This window comes from Serinus canaria, chromosome 5 (genome assembly GCF_022539315.1).
Source record: "Serinus canaria isolate serCan28SL12 chromosome 5, serCan2020, whole genome shotgun sequence".
Taxonomy (NCBI): Eukaryota; Metazoa; Chordata; class Aves; order Passeriformes; family Fringillidae; genus Serinus; species Serinus canaria.
Genome location: NC_066319.1, coordinates 60,178,941 through 60,192,845, shown reverse-complemented (window position 1 = coordinate 60,192,845; position 13,905 = coordinate 60,178,941). Strand labels below are relative to the sequence as shown.

General features: G+C 53.1%; 1 protein-coding gene across 4 annotated transcripts in view; it reads right to left on the bottom strand.

Annotated features, from left to right (window-relative positions):
* The window catches only part of NIN (ninein), a 66,502-nt gene that overhangs the window by 41,448 nt on the left and 11,149 nt on the right, over nucleotides 1-13,905 (bottom strand). For all 4 annotated transcript variants that reach the window (XM_030240339.2, XM_050975444.1, XM_050975443.1 and 1 more), the window contains exons 3-4: nucleotides 11,750-11,831; nucleotides 4,352-4,515 (exon numbers count right to left, since the gene is read on the bottom strand). In XM_030240339.2, coding sequence (XP_030096199.1) covers nucleotides 4,352-4,515; nucleotides 11,750-11,831 — 246 coding nt within the window. The remainder of the gene's footprint in view (nucleotides 1-4,351; nucleotides 4,516-11,749; nucleotides 11,832-13,905) is intronic.

The following is a 13,905-nucleotide window of genomic DNA, read 5'->3' as shown; positions in this document are numbered from 1 at the left end:
TCCTGAGTTATGGATTGCAAGGCAGCCCCTGAATGAAATAGACTCTGGGATCAGCATCCAAGGAGCTGCAGGGCTCCAGCCAGGCTGCCAGGCTTTCATCTCCCTGCAGGCTGGGCTGGGAATCCAGGGCTCTTTGATCCTGCCTTGTTCTGGCACGTGCAGCTCTGTGGTGGGAGAGCCCAGAGATGCCCAAAGCCCCACAGTGACCCAGCAGAGGGGACAGAGCAGAGATCAGAGCCTGGCAGGGTGCTGGGGAGCAGGAGAGAGGTTTGCCCTCTGAGCAAAACGTGCTGCTTTCCTTTGAGGGGCTGATGGTTGAGGGGAGGGGGATGCAGGGAAGATCACAGAGCTGGGTTATCCTTCCCTTCCAGCACTTGGTTTTGCCCCACACTCAGCCAAGCCAAATTCAAACCTCCTGCTCTGAGTGCAGCTCTGTATCAGGAGAGAGCTTTGCTATCAACAAGCCTTTCACTGAGCCTAACAGAGGGAAAATAAAACCATTCTCTGGTGGTCTTAAACCATCCAGCTCCCTCTGGCACCACCCCACCAGCCCAGGCAGCACCAGGAGCAGAAGCACAGCATTTAAGGTGATTTCCTCATGTACTACACGTTGTCTCATCCCTGGCACCCTTGTAGCAGCCCAGGGTATTTACTGCCACGTGATGCTCCACAAGATGAGCTCTGCCCTGGCTGTGGCAGATGTTGCTCCTGCAGTGGTACAAGTGGATCCTTCTGCCTGCACGTGACTGATGGATTTGGAGTCAAAGTCACCCAGGACATAAAGAGGCTCTAAATCACCCCAGAAAAGTTCAATACCTCTCATTCAGATTACAGCTAAAAGCCATTAATCTACAACGTTGCCATGGAAACCGAATTAAGGCCCTGGACTTTTTTTAGCTCTGCTGCTGTTCCCGTTTCAGCTGCAGGACCAGGCAAGGGCCCTTCTCTGCCACAGCATCACAATGTCCCACGAGGGACAAAAAGCAGGAGCTGAGGCAACAGGTGCCATTAAATCCCTGGAAGTTCTTTACAGAACAGAATGGCAGAACCCTGACAGCTGTGGCTGCCCCTGGATCTCTGGAAGTGCCCAAGGCCAGGTTGGACAGGGCTTGGAGCACCCTGGGACAGTGCAAGGTGTCCCTGCCATGGCAGGGGTGGGATGGGATTTAAACTCCCCTTCCAACCCAAACCCAAACTGGGATTCTACAAAACCACAATAACTCCATCAACACCAACACCCCCAAGAGGCTGAACAAAGCCAGGGGGTTTTGGGCTGGGGTGCTCGTGTGACCTCCCCTCCCTCCCTCCCGTCCCTTTGTGTGCAGGGGCTTGGGGTCAGCCACCACCAGGAGGGGACAAAGAGGGGCTGGGGTGGGTGGGACACGCCCATGTCAGCCTCTCATTGTCCCCCAGCCCCAGCAGGGCTCCAGCTGGCCCCGGGTCAGAGGCAGGGGGTGCCAGGAATGTGTGATCCCCGGGGAGGCGCGTGCGGGGAGCAGATGGCTCCGAGTGCATCTGCAGCCTGGGCCGAGTGCTCTGCCCACAATGAGGCAGCAGCCACCTCTGTGTCCCCCCCTGCCATCTGCTCCAGCCAGCCAGACCTTTGTTCTCCCCTGGAATATATTGCTAATTAAAATGATGATCAGCAGCACATGCCACGAGGTGAGCCCTCGCCCCGGTGCTGATGGGTTTTGGTCTTCCCAGATCCACACTGCAGCTCCCTGGGCTGAGCAGAGACCCCAAAAAACCTGTCAAATCCCCACACCTCGCTTTGCCAGGTGCCTTCAGCTCCAAAGCACCAGTCAGGCACTTTTTCTGGGAGCAGGCACTACCCTGAGCTGTTAAATCACAAATCCTGGCTTCCCAGTGCTGATGGATTTTGTTCTTCACTGCATCTCCCTGGGCTGAGCAGCCCGAGCACAAACCCCCAAAAAAGCTGTCAAAGCCCTCACTCTGCCAGGTGCCCTCAGCTCCAAGCACCAGTCACACCAGCAGGGCACTTTTTCTGGGAGCAAGGATTCACAAATCCTGCTTTTCCAGGACAGTCCCACTTTGGGAGTCCCACCTCAAGGACCCAAAAGCAGGAATTTCAACCCGAGCCTCCCAATGCCAGCCCATGCTGGAAACAATTCAGGAGCACACAGAGCATGGGAGCAAGTGGGACAGAACTGGGAGGTGCCAGCAGATTCTAAAGCCTCAAAGCCAGGGTTTGGAGCAACCTGGACTAGTGGAAACTGTAGAAGGTTGGGATGAGATGGGCTTTAGGGTCCTTTCCACCCCAAACCATTCTGGGATTCCATGTAGGAGGGACCTGTGCCAGAGCAGAGCAGCAGCTGGGGAAGGGGAGGTGATGGATGCTCCCCAGTGAGGTTTGGAAGCCAGCACAGCCAGCATCCATGGGGACAAGCTCCTGCAGGTCAGAGGGACCCCCAGGAACCCACCCCAGCAGGGTTAGTGCCAAATCCAGACCCAGCTGCTCATTACCTGATCCAGCAGCACCTGAAAACCCCGGGGGAAGGAGGTGGAGCCTCCCTGGGCAGGCGCTCCCAGAGCTGCCTTCCAGCCTTTCCCCTCGTGTTTACCAGGGAGGGAGGGAGGGGAGGAAACCTCTCAGACGCAGCCTGAGCCCTTTTAATTGGCACTGCTTGGGAGCAAGCACCAATTAAGGCATCCTGCCCCAGTTCTCAGGCCAGGCACAGCCCGGGCTGGGGGCTGTGTTTGCACACACAGCAGCAGAGAACTGGCCAAGGGCTGCTGCCTGGCCAGATCCCAGGGAATCAGGGCAGCAGGAGCCTCCAACACCCCCCTGGGACCCCTCAGCACCTTCCAGCAAGTCATTCCCATGCATTCCAAGAGGATCTGCTGTGGAGATGCTGATAAAGTAGGGGTTTCACAAGTTTAGCCTGGTTTTTGCTCCACTTGCAGAGGAATTACCCATCCCACCAGCCCAAAAGGTGCAAGAAGCATTCCCAGCAGGAGCCTGATCCAGCCCCCCTGGCACAGCCTGGTTACACCAGCTGGGTTAATTAAGTGACCTTGTTAATGGACTGCCCTTTTACACCTCTGTGACAGCCCAAACCAAGGGGGGAGATCAGAGCAGCCTCTCCCAGCAAGGACATCACTTCCCCGGGGAGTGTGGGTGGATTAACATGGACTCCAAGGTCAGGGCAGCCCATGTGGCCAACACCAGGAGATGGATGAGCATCCCCGTGGTGCTGAGCAAAGGTCACCAGGAACAGGGAAAAGCAGCTGGGAGTGGTGGAAAAGATTTCTTTGAGCTGTTGGTTTGGGGTGTTTTCATCATTTTTAAGCTCAGCTGCATAGGAATAGCAGAGAAAGCATGGGAATTGGAAACTCCTTCCTTGCTTTCTCACACAGGGCTGGGTGTCCCCCCACAACAGAGCTGCAGAGGCTCCAAGGGAAGCCACGAGACAGAGGAGGGAGAAAGCAGCAGTGGAAAAACTCCCACCACATGCTCCTGAATCAACAATAGTTGGCACAGCAGGGCAGGCTGGAAGCAGCCCAGCTCCAGGGAAATGCTGTTGTGGCTGTGCTCTAACACACAGCACCAATTCCAACCACTCAGCTCCTCTGGCCTTCCTGGCTGGGGAAGCAAGAGGAGATTCTGGGATTGAAAACAGTGGCACAAAGAGAGCCACAAATCTGGAGCACAAAACCAGGAATGGGGATTTTTTGGGAGCAATTAGATGCCACTGTCCCAAAGCAGCTGCTGGCTGTGGGGCTCTGCTGCCCACCCAGCCCTTCTGCTGGAGCCATGGCTGGGTTTTGGCAGCTGCACTCATGGATGTGGACGTGCTCAGGCTGCTCCCAGCCCACACCTCGTTAGCCACAGAGGCAGCAGCTCAGCCCTTGCTTAATTGCTGGCCCACACTCCAGCCAGGAGCACTGGCCCAGCTCCTTCCCCACTTCCCACGGCCCGTGGAGCAAGGGAGCCACGCCTGGCACGGCTCATCCCTAGGGACAGGCAAGGAGAGTGGCCAGTAAAGGCACTGGGACATCCCAAATCCCTCTGGATGAGGGCAGCAGCCATGTCCAGAGGTGACAAAGGCTACCTCAACACCAATCCTAGGGACAGGCAAGAAGAGTGGCCAGTAAAGGCATTGGGACATCCCAAATCCCTCTGGATGAGGGCAGCAGCCACATCCAGACGTGACAGGGCCACCACAACACCACATCCAAAGGTGACAAGGCCACCCCAACACCCATCCTAGGAGAGCAGCCAATGCCTTCCCTTGGAGAGCTCCAAGCACATCCCAACCCCTCTGGATGTGAGGAGCAGCCATGCCCAGAGGTGACCAGGCCAGCCCAGCCCCCAGCCCTCCCTGCTGACCTCCTGGCTGGCAGCAATGTGGGCAGGACGTGGCTCCTCGCTCAGCGGCTCGATGACGGTCACCTCGGCAAAGTCCTGCACCTCCTCCTGGAACTCCGGCAGGGAACGGCGCCCGTAGCGTTTGCCACCCTTGATGTACTTGGGCTGTGCTTCTGGGGAGGAATCTGGGGAATCCAAGCACAGAACACATCAGGAATGTCATTCCTGAGCTCTCTCGGGGCTGGTGTGTTCGTCCAGCAGGATTTTGAGTGCCCAGTTGCTGCCACCATTCCCGGTGGGCAATGGCACCAAAGGTGGCTCCACGCCTGGATCATCCCCCCCCTCACCCTGGCATGGGGTCTGATGGTTGCAATTGGTGCTGCTCCCTGCCAAAAAAAGCTGTCACAAAGTGCAATCTTCCTCTTCCTCACCCTTCCCCAACTCCCAGATCAGGTTAAGAGGATGGAGGTGGGGGGGAACCCTCTCAGCCTTGCCAGGAGCCTTGGATGGAATGGAAAGTCCATTTGGCTTCTCCTCCTTGCACTCATCTCCATTAGCAGCACCAGGCAGGTTTAATGAGGGACAGAGTTGCACTGAGGCAGCTCAAGTCTCCAGATCCTGCAGACACCTGGGCGGCTGCTGCTGCTCTCTGTGGGTTTGAATTTCAGCTCCATTAAAGATGCCCAAACAAGCAGGAGAGCAGAAAAAAACTGGGCAAGTTGGGAGTCACTCGGGGGCCCCGACAGCAGCAGCTGATCCAGGGCAGGTCCCAGCCTGTGCTGAGCAGCCAAAGCCAACTGCAAGGTCTAAATAACCCTTTGGAGTCATCATCTAATTACAGGGGCTCCACATTCCCCAGCTCCAGCTTTCCCCAGCAAGCTCCTGCCTTTGGGGACTGAATTATCCGGGAGCACTGGCAGGCAAGGATCAAACCAGAAAATAAATCAGCACGTTTTGGGCTGTTCTCAGTGAGAATCTGGAGCAGGGGGCAAATTAAAGCAAGGACCAAATTAACCAGGGATTCAATTAGGGGAAGGCTCGGTGCCACGCTTTGTTTCAGTGTTTGCTAACCTGACTGCTGAAACCCCCCCAGGACTCCATCATCTTTTATTTTCCGCCACTCGCGGTGGCAAGAGCAGCAGCTTTTGAAAATTTTATTTGCAGAGGGCTCTGATATAAAAGAAATGCAAGAGTGCAATACTAATAAGGCACAGGGAAGCTGTTCCACCACTGACAAAGGATACACAGAAAGCAGCAGGTCTGAAACCCCCCTGCCCAAATGCCTCCTTGGATAATATTCCTTTAGATATGGAAGAAAAGGCTTCAAGCTTGTTAGAGGGGAAAAAAAAATATATTCCACAACTTAGCTATGCAATGAATTATAAAATACACAGGCTGAGGAGTGCTTTGATTCCTGCAGCCCCACGCTCCATCCAGCCTGGGAGCAGCTCTAGGGAACAAACCCCGTGCCTGTGTTTGAACAAGGCCATTTTAACAAGATTTGCTGCAGCTGGGACTCAGCACATGAAAGTTGGGTGATGGAGTGCACCGATAGAAAAATCAGGAGGAGCCAGGCTGATTAAGGAAGAGCCCCAGAACAAAAGCAAACCTTATCACTCCTATTAAAGCCTGCCCAGTGGTGAACAATCTCCATCCAGCAGCTCTCTCTGAAATGCTAATATTTGTGGCTACTCATTCACCCAGTTATTTCCTCCCTCCTGCACAAGAGAGGGCTGGGGGCTTTGTTTTTCTTCAGAAATCATTTTGATTATTCCTAGGACAGAGCCGTACCTCCATCTGTCTTGGGAGAGATGGAGGAGGGGGAAGCAGCTGGAATTCAGCTGAATTTCCAAAGAATCCCAGCACACCCAGTGTGTTTACCCACTGCTGCAGCTGGAAACTCAGTGGTCTGGTGGAAGGTGTTCCTGCTGTTCCAGGGGGTTGGAACGAGGTGGTTTTCCAAGTCCCTGCCAAGCCAAGCTGCTCTGTGACTCTCAGGAACACAAAAGTGCCACCCCAGCAAAGGGAACAGCAGGAGCCTCTCCCCACTGCTGGGCTGGCAGCTGAGCTCTCTCTTCTCTCTGCTCTCAGCACCACGGGTGAGCTTGTTTGCCTTTTGTCATTAAAAAACTGTGAAGCTCAGGCACATCCCTGGGAGGGAAAGGTGACCCTGCACAGCTTGAGGAGAACAAAGTTTGCTCCAGCTTCCAAACCAGCTGTGCCTGAGCCCAGCTGCTGAGGGGATCCCAGCCCAGGCACCCTGAAATCCCATTTCCAGAGCCAGGGTGCTTTCCTTAACACTGGGTTCCCTTAGCACATCCTGCAGCCCCATCCCTGGAAGCACAAATCCCTCTCCAGCACCATCACCTCTTAGCCAGGTGGGCACAGACCCCTCCAGCACCCTCTCCACCTCCAGCTTTCCCACCCCAACCCCCAGCACAGCAGAGCAGCTGGTGCCCTTGATGCTCCCACCATTCCCAACACTTCGGGAATGCTGGGCACACACAACAGCACAAAGCAGCCATCCATGGTTCCTGAATGCAGGGAATTCACTGGGGAGCTGGAGAGCTTCTCATTCCCAGCCAGAACTGAGCAGGAAGGGTTGCAGAATCATTAAGGTTGGAAAAGAATCCTTAAGGTTATCAAGCCCAACCTCAGAGCTGCTCAAGCCCCATGTGCTCTCAGAGGAGGAGCACAGGGGAGGTGTCAAACCCAAGCCTTTCTCTGGAGCAGATGCCCATGAGACAGCCCTGTGTGCTGTTCATCCCCAAAAATGCCCAATACCCCCCTGAGCAGAGGGGGAAATGCCCCCAGAGCAGAGGATGCTCTGCTGCCCCCTCCTCCCACCAGGAGCAGGGTGAGATGCTGCTGCTCACACCCCCACTATTGTGGGCCTGACACATCACCAACAAAAGGGGGGGGAAAAAGAGAGAAATAAAATGGGTTCAGCCCTCCCTGCTCCCTACAGCCCTTGGCAAAGTGTGGGCTTAGCAAAACCCACTCCAGAGCTGGTGCCCAATCAGCCCCTGGGCTCTGATCTGCCCCCCTGAACTGCCCCCAGGCTGGGGGCAAGAGGAAGAGGCTGAGAGAAGCAGCTCTCCCCTTCCTGCCCACTGCCCCGAGGGTTTGTGCCCCTCCAATGAAACAACCCCCCCAGGTCTGCATTTCCCCCCCTGCTTTAAGCCCCACAGACAGGAACCATCAATTCCCTCTCTCACTCCCCCCATCCATCCCACTGAAATGTCTCCATGGCTGCAGATTTACACTTGATTTTCTGCCTTTCTGCACCAGATAAGTCATTTCAAAATCCTGCTCTGCCCTCAGATGGGGAGGGAGGGGGGGGGCTCCCCTTCCCTGGGCCAGGCATCAAAGCCCTGCAGCACAGACAAAAGGGGGTTTAGAGCAGGAGCCCCCTCATCCCACAATCCCAGCCTGCAGAGGGGAATTTAATTCCTCTGCTGCTTAAGATTGGGAAGGGAGGGATGCTCCAAGTGCTGGGCAAAGCACATGGCAGCCAGGATCTGCTAAATCCTAATCCCCTGAGGCACCAGGTGTGGCTGAACCCCTCCAAGCCCTATTTCATCATTCAGGATCAGCAGTGGAGGAAGAGAGGAGTGGTGGAAGGGTCACCACAACCCAAACCCAACGGGTTTTGACCCAAAAATACTCTGTGGCATCAGGCACCCCTGGCTGGGCTGGGACACTGCTGTTACCCCAGGGTTGCAGCCACCTGAACAACCTTTCCCCATGGATGGGGCCCTTCCAAAGGGCATCATCCCCACCTGCCCCTTCTCTTAGAGGGCACTGCTGCACTTCTGCTCTCTCCAGAAGGAGAAAATGGGGAAGGGAAAACCCCCAAACCCTCGTGGCTGTGAGGAGGGATGGCATCAAAGTGCTCTTTAATTTCTCCTGGGTGTTCCTGTAATCCTGCACTCCACCCCATAATCCCTCCCCAGCCCAGCTTCCATGCACTTTTGATTTGCTATAATGGGGGGGGGGGGAAAGCCTGAATTGTTTTTTCTTCCCTAATCACCCCCACCACTGATTTTTTTTTGTTCCTTTCCCCACCCTTAAATCTATTTTATTGTCCCCTCTCTGCTGCAGTGACCCCTGGACAAAGAGCAGCAGCACCCAGCCCTGTCCCACAGGAACCAAGAGCTAAAATAGAGATTATTTTAAACCACATTCAAGCTTTTTTCCTGCTTTTCCTGGAAGCTCCCCATCCCTGCTCCCAGGCTCTGCCCAGCCAGCTGATGCTCTGGCTCCCAGCTGGGTCTGTGTCCCCACAGGGACACCCTGGAGGGGACAGAGCTGATCACAGCAGCTCTGGAGCTCTGCCTGCCTTGGCTGCAAGGAGCCTGCAGCACCATCCTCCCTGCCAGTCTTGCCTTTGCAAAGGGAATTTTTGTTTTTGCCAAGACAAAAAAATTAATATAGAAATAGATCAGCTGCTCTCTGCAAGCCTGAGGAAATGAGGAAACCCCAGTGGCTGCTCCTGCAGGAACTGCAGCACTTCTGGTTCCTTGTCCCCAGCCCCTGTGACCCCAGAGCCTGTCACTGAATCAGTTTGGGTGCAAGGACCTTGAAAATCACCTCCAGCCATGGCAGGGACACCTCCCACCATCCCAGGCTGCTCCCAGCCCATCCAGGCTGGCCTTGGGCACTGCCAGGGATCCAGGGGCAGCCCCAGCTGCTCTGGGCACCCTGTGCCAGGGCCTGCCCACCCTCCCAGGGAGAAATTAATTCCCAATATCCCATCCTGGCACTTCAAAGCCATTTCCCTTTGTCCTGTCACTCCACAATCCCTTTCCCTGTTTCTTTTGGGCTCCCTTCAGGCTGCAAGGTGTCCCCAAAGCTTCTCCAGCCCCAAATCCCTGAGCAGCAGAGGGGCTGCATCCCCCTGTACCTCCCACAGCTCCCTGTCCTTCCTGTCACCCCCCTGAGCTGGCAGCATCCGTGGGGACAAGGCCATGCCACCCCCTGGCTGTGTCACAGAGCCCCCAGTGACCCCCCCACCACCCCAATCCCTGAGAAAGCCCCCACAGCCACCTCCTTCCAGAGCAAACTCCCCAGATGCTGCAAACTGCCTTCAAATCTCTGCTTCTCCCTCCCCCCCAACCCCCCCCCAAATTAAATTTTCATTTAAATGATTCGATTTAGAGCTCTTAACTCAATTTTCCCCTCGCCTGGGGCAGGCTGGAACACCAGCATTTCCACACTCCCTGACAGTTTGACACCAACAGCACAAAGCAGCTTGTTTCCCCCAAATCTCCAGCTTGATCTAAATTAAAAGAAGCAAAGACTTTGGCATTAACCAACCTGTCAAAATGCATTAAAAATAAAATGCCTCCCAGGCCTGCCTGGCTCTGGCTCCCTACCTGCTCCCCACACCCTTTGATTTCCTGCCACTCCAACCCCACTGTGACAAGAGTGTCCCCAAGGAGGGCTCTCCAGCCCCACTGGTAATTTCCCCTGGGATAACCCCAAATTTAGCTGTTTCTGGAGGATTTATTTACATTTCAATCAAGCTGGAGCTTCTCAGCCATGTGATACCCCAATAAATGCAGAATGCTGGATTAGTTCTGCCTCACTGGGGTTGATTCCTGCCCTGTGCCAGCTCCTTCCCGAGGGGCTGCCAGGGATGCTCCCCCCTGAGCTGCACTTGGAAATTCCATTGAGGAATGCTGGGCACAGGAGCTGCCAGCTCCCCTCTCAGAGCCTTAAAGAGCTTTGGAAATGAGAGGTGGGGAATAAAAACAATCCATCCATCACCCCTCTCCAACCTTGGGGGTTTTGCAGCCTGGTGGAAAGGGGAAGGCTGTAATTCTGCTGGCAGGCTCCTCTCTCCAGAGTGGGATGCTCCAGGAGAAGAAAACCTGCAGAATTCTCTCTCCCCCTTGGCTAAGCTGTTTTCTCCTTGGGGGATTTGGCTCCCCTGCTGCTCCAAGGGCAGGATTAGGGATTTCCATCCAGGTGTGGCAGCAGCTGGAGCTGCAGGGGGAGAACACTGAGCCTGACACCTCTGCTGCCAAGGAAAGCCTAAAAATGCCCCATTTTCAGGGCACACTGGAAGGAAGCAAGGAGAGCACTGAGGACTCCCAGCAGAGCCCCTGGCAGTGTCCCTGGAGCAGCCTGGAGAGTGGAAGGTGTCCCTGCCATGGCAGGGGGTGGCACTGCTCCCTTCCCACCCTGGAATTCTCTGACCAGCCCCAACCTGGTTTCTCAGGAGCTTCACCTGGTCAGGAACACCCCGAGTGTTTTTTCTGGGAGAAATCCAGAGAAGCTTCCAACACCCTGCTCAGCTCAGACACAAGGAAACAGAATGGACTTCAAAAAACCACAAAATCCAGCAAATTTGGATTTGTTGGCAATCAGCCACTTGTCTGCCTGGCCACAGCCCTGAGCTCCTCAAGCATCCCTGGGCAGCAGGAGTGGGGTGGGATGGAGGGAGCTGAGCCCTGGCCCTGCCAGGAGCACCTGGAGGGAGCTGCAGCTCTCTGCTCACAGCCAGCCTGAGCCTCCCTGGGCATGCAGACCATGGAGTGGCACAGAAATGCCCAAGGGCTCTGAAAATGCCTTTGTGCAAACCTGCCTTGGTGTAAAGAATCCATTCCTCACCCTTCATCAAAAGTAATAATGAAACAACATTTTATTTTTAATAAAATAAAAAAAAAAAAAAAGTATAAACCTTGAAATATAAGCAAATATACCAATATAAATATACGAATTTTTAAGGCAAAAAAAAATTTCAGGCAAAAAAAAATTTCAGGCAAAAAAAAATTTCAGGCAAAAAAAAATTTCAGGCAAAAAAAATTTCAGGCAAAAAAAATTTTAAGGCAAAAAAAATTTTAAGGCAAAAAAAATTTTAAGGCAAAAAAAATTTTAAGGCAAAAAAAATTTTAAGGCAAAAAAAAATTTCAGGCAAAAAAAAATTTCAGGCAAAAAAAAATTTCAGGAAAAAAAAATTTTAAGGCAAAAAAAATTTTAAGGCAAAAAAAATTTTAAGGCAAAAAAAATTTTAAGGCAAAAAAAATTTTAAGGCAAAAAAAATTTTAAGGCAAAAAAATTTTAAGGCAAAAAAATTAAGGCAAAAAATTCCAATAAATATATTAATGTAACACTAATATAGAACTATACTTATTAACAACTATATCAATATAATAATGTAATTAAAATAAAAATAAATATATCAATATAAACAAATACATTAATATAGATATATTAATATAAATAATTTTTATAACTCTTATATTTTAACCTCTCAATTACCCCATCTCTATAAAACCTAAACCTCCCAACACCTTTTCTGCATGGATGGCAGCACCTAAAAAGCATTTTCTCTTCTGAGTTGCTCTGTGAGAGCCACCCAGAGCTGCTGTGCCAATGAAAATGAAAACTGGAGCTGATTTCAGTATTTACCTGGTTCTTGGAAGTGCTCCTCATTGGACAGGGTTCTGGATAAAATGAGGATAAGTGCTTCTTTAAACTGATCAAAGTGGACCTGTGGGGGACAATAAAATAAAAAAAAGGAAGGAAAGAGGCAGTCAGGGAGGTAAAAACGAGGCCAAAGTGCAGCAGGAGATGGGCAGCAGTGGGGATCACCCATCCCCCCTGGGCAAGGGGCACAAAGAGCCCTGGAGAAGTGACAGAGGGGACATGCAGACACAGCCAGCACCCCTGGGCAGGTGGGAACAGCTCCTGGCACCCAAAGCCCAGATCTGAGGCACTGGCTGGGTTTTCCCATGGAGCAGGAACCACAAGAAGATGAAAGGAGCAGGGACATCCCCATGGCCTGAGGGGACCTGGCCAGGCTCAGTGGCTCCCACGGTGAGCCCATTCCTGCTCAGGATGAACACTCTGCTGTGGAAATGCAGAAGAGAGCTCAGGGATGAACACTCTGCTGTGGAAATGCAGAACAGAGCTCAGGGATGAACACTCTGCTGTGGAAATGCAGAACAGAGCTCAGGGATGAACACTCTGCTGTGGAAATGCAGAACAGAGCTCAGGGCTCTGATCCAGCTTCACAAACCACTTCCCAATCCCTCCCTTTGCAGGGCAGCTCCTGCAGCTCTGGACCAGGAACACCAAGCCTGGAGTGAAGCTGGGAAAAACAGAGATGTTCCTGCCATTGAGGGGATTTTCCTTCTGTTTTTTTCCATCTGTGCCTTCCTGGAAAGCCTCCTGCCTGGCAGGCAGACAGAGCCAGGAGGCTGCAGCATCCTCCCCAGCCTGCTGGGGAATGTCAGCAATTCCAGCCTGGGGGACACCAGACCCAGGGACAGCTGGAGGAGCAATTTGACATGGGTCAGTGGCCAGGCAGAGCTGGCTGCTGCCACTTCTCTGGGCTAAATAAATCTTAGAAGAATTTTGAGCATGGAACAGGAAGATTTTGTATTTAAAGAAAGCCAGTGAGGCTGTTCTGCCTGGCAGAGCTGCACTCAGAGGGATTTTCAGGCTGCTGGGGGAGTAAAAGCAGCAAAGTTCAAGTCTGAAGTTCTCCAGCTTGTTTTTGGAGGTCAATCAAGCTCAGAAAAATACCAACAGGTCCCTGGTAGGGAGGGCACAGAGGTGAGCCATGGAGGTACAGGGGAGCTCAGGCAGGGCCCATCACCCCTGAGGCTTTCAACAGTTTTAAACATGAATACTTCATACTTCATCTGAATACTAATTGCTGCCATCTATTTCCAGACGCTGGTGGACTTCAAAAAGGCCAGTTTACAGAGAGAGGAGAATTTCCCCCATTAAAAAGAGAGAAAACTTGACATTTAGACTAAATGAGGATGAATAAAAGATGAGGGTGTTCAGATTACAGGTTCCCTCCCCTCGGGATCCTCCCAGGAATGAATGGACAGAGCCAATCCCCTGGATGGGAGCTGGGGCTGCCTTTGGATGGGAGCTCACAGGAAAACAAGATCCACTTTGCATCCCATGGAATGGAATAAAGCCAAAGCACCTGGGCAGGTGTGCAGCACCACTGCCATCACCTGCTCTGCATAAGGAGCCCCACAGCTCCTGCCTGCACTGAGGAGGAGGAGGAGGAGGAAGGAGGAGCTGAGCCCTTGCTCAGCTGCACAAGGGCAGAGGCAGCCATCCATGGTTCCTGAATGCAGGGAATTCACTGGGGAGCTGGAGAGCTTCTCATTCCCAGCCAGAACTGAGCAGAATCCTTAAGGTTGGAAAAGAATCCTTAAGGTTATCAAGCCCAACCTCAGAGCTGCTCAAGCCCCATGTGCTCTCAGAGGAGGAGCACAGGGGAGGTGTCAAACCCAAGCCTTTCTCTGGAGCAGATGCCCATGAGACAGCCCTGTGTGCTGTTCATCCCCAAAAATGCCCAATACCCCCCTGAGCAGAGGGGGAAATGCCCCCAGAGCAGAGGATGCTCTGCTGCCCCCTCCTCCCACCAGGAGCAGGGTGAGATGCTGCTGCTCACACCCCCACTATTGTGGGCCTGACACATCACCAACAAAAGGGGGGAAAAAGAGAGAAATAAAATGGGTTCAGCCCTCCCTGCTCCCTACAGCCCTTGGCAAAGTGTGGGCTTAGCAAAACCCACTCCAGAGCTGGTGCCCAATCAG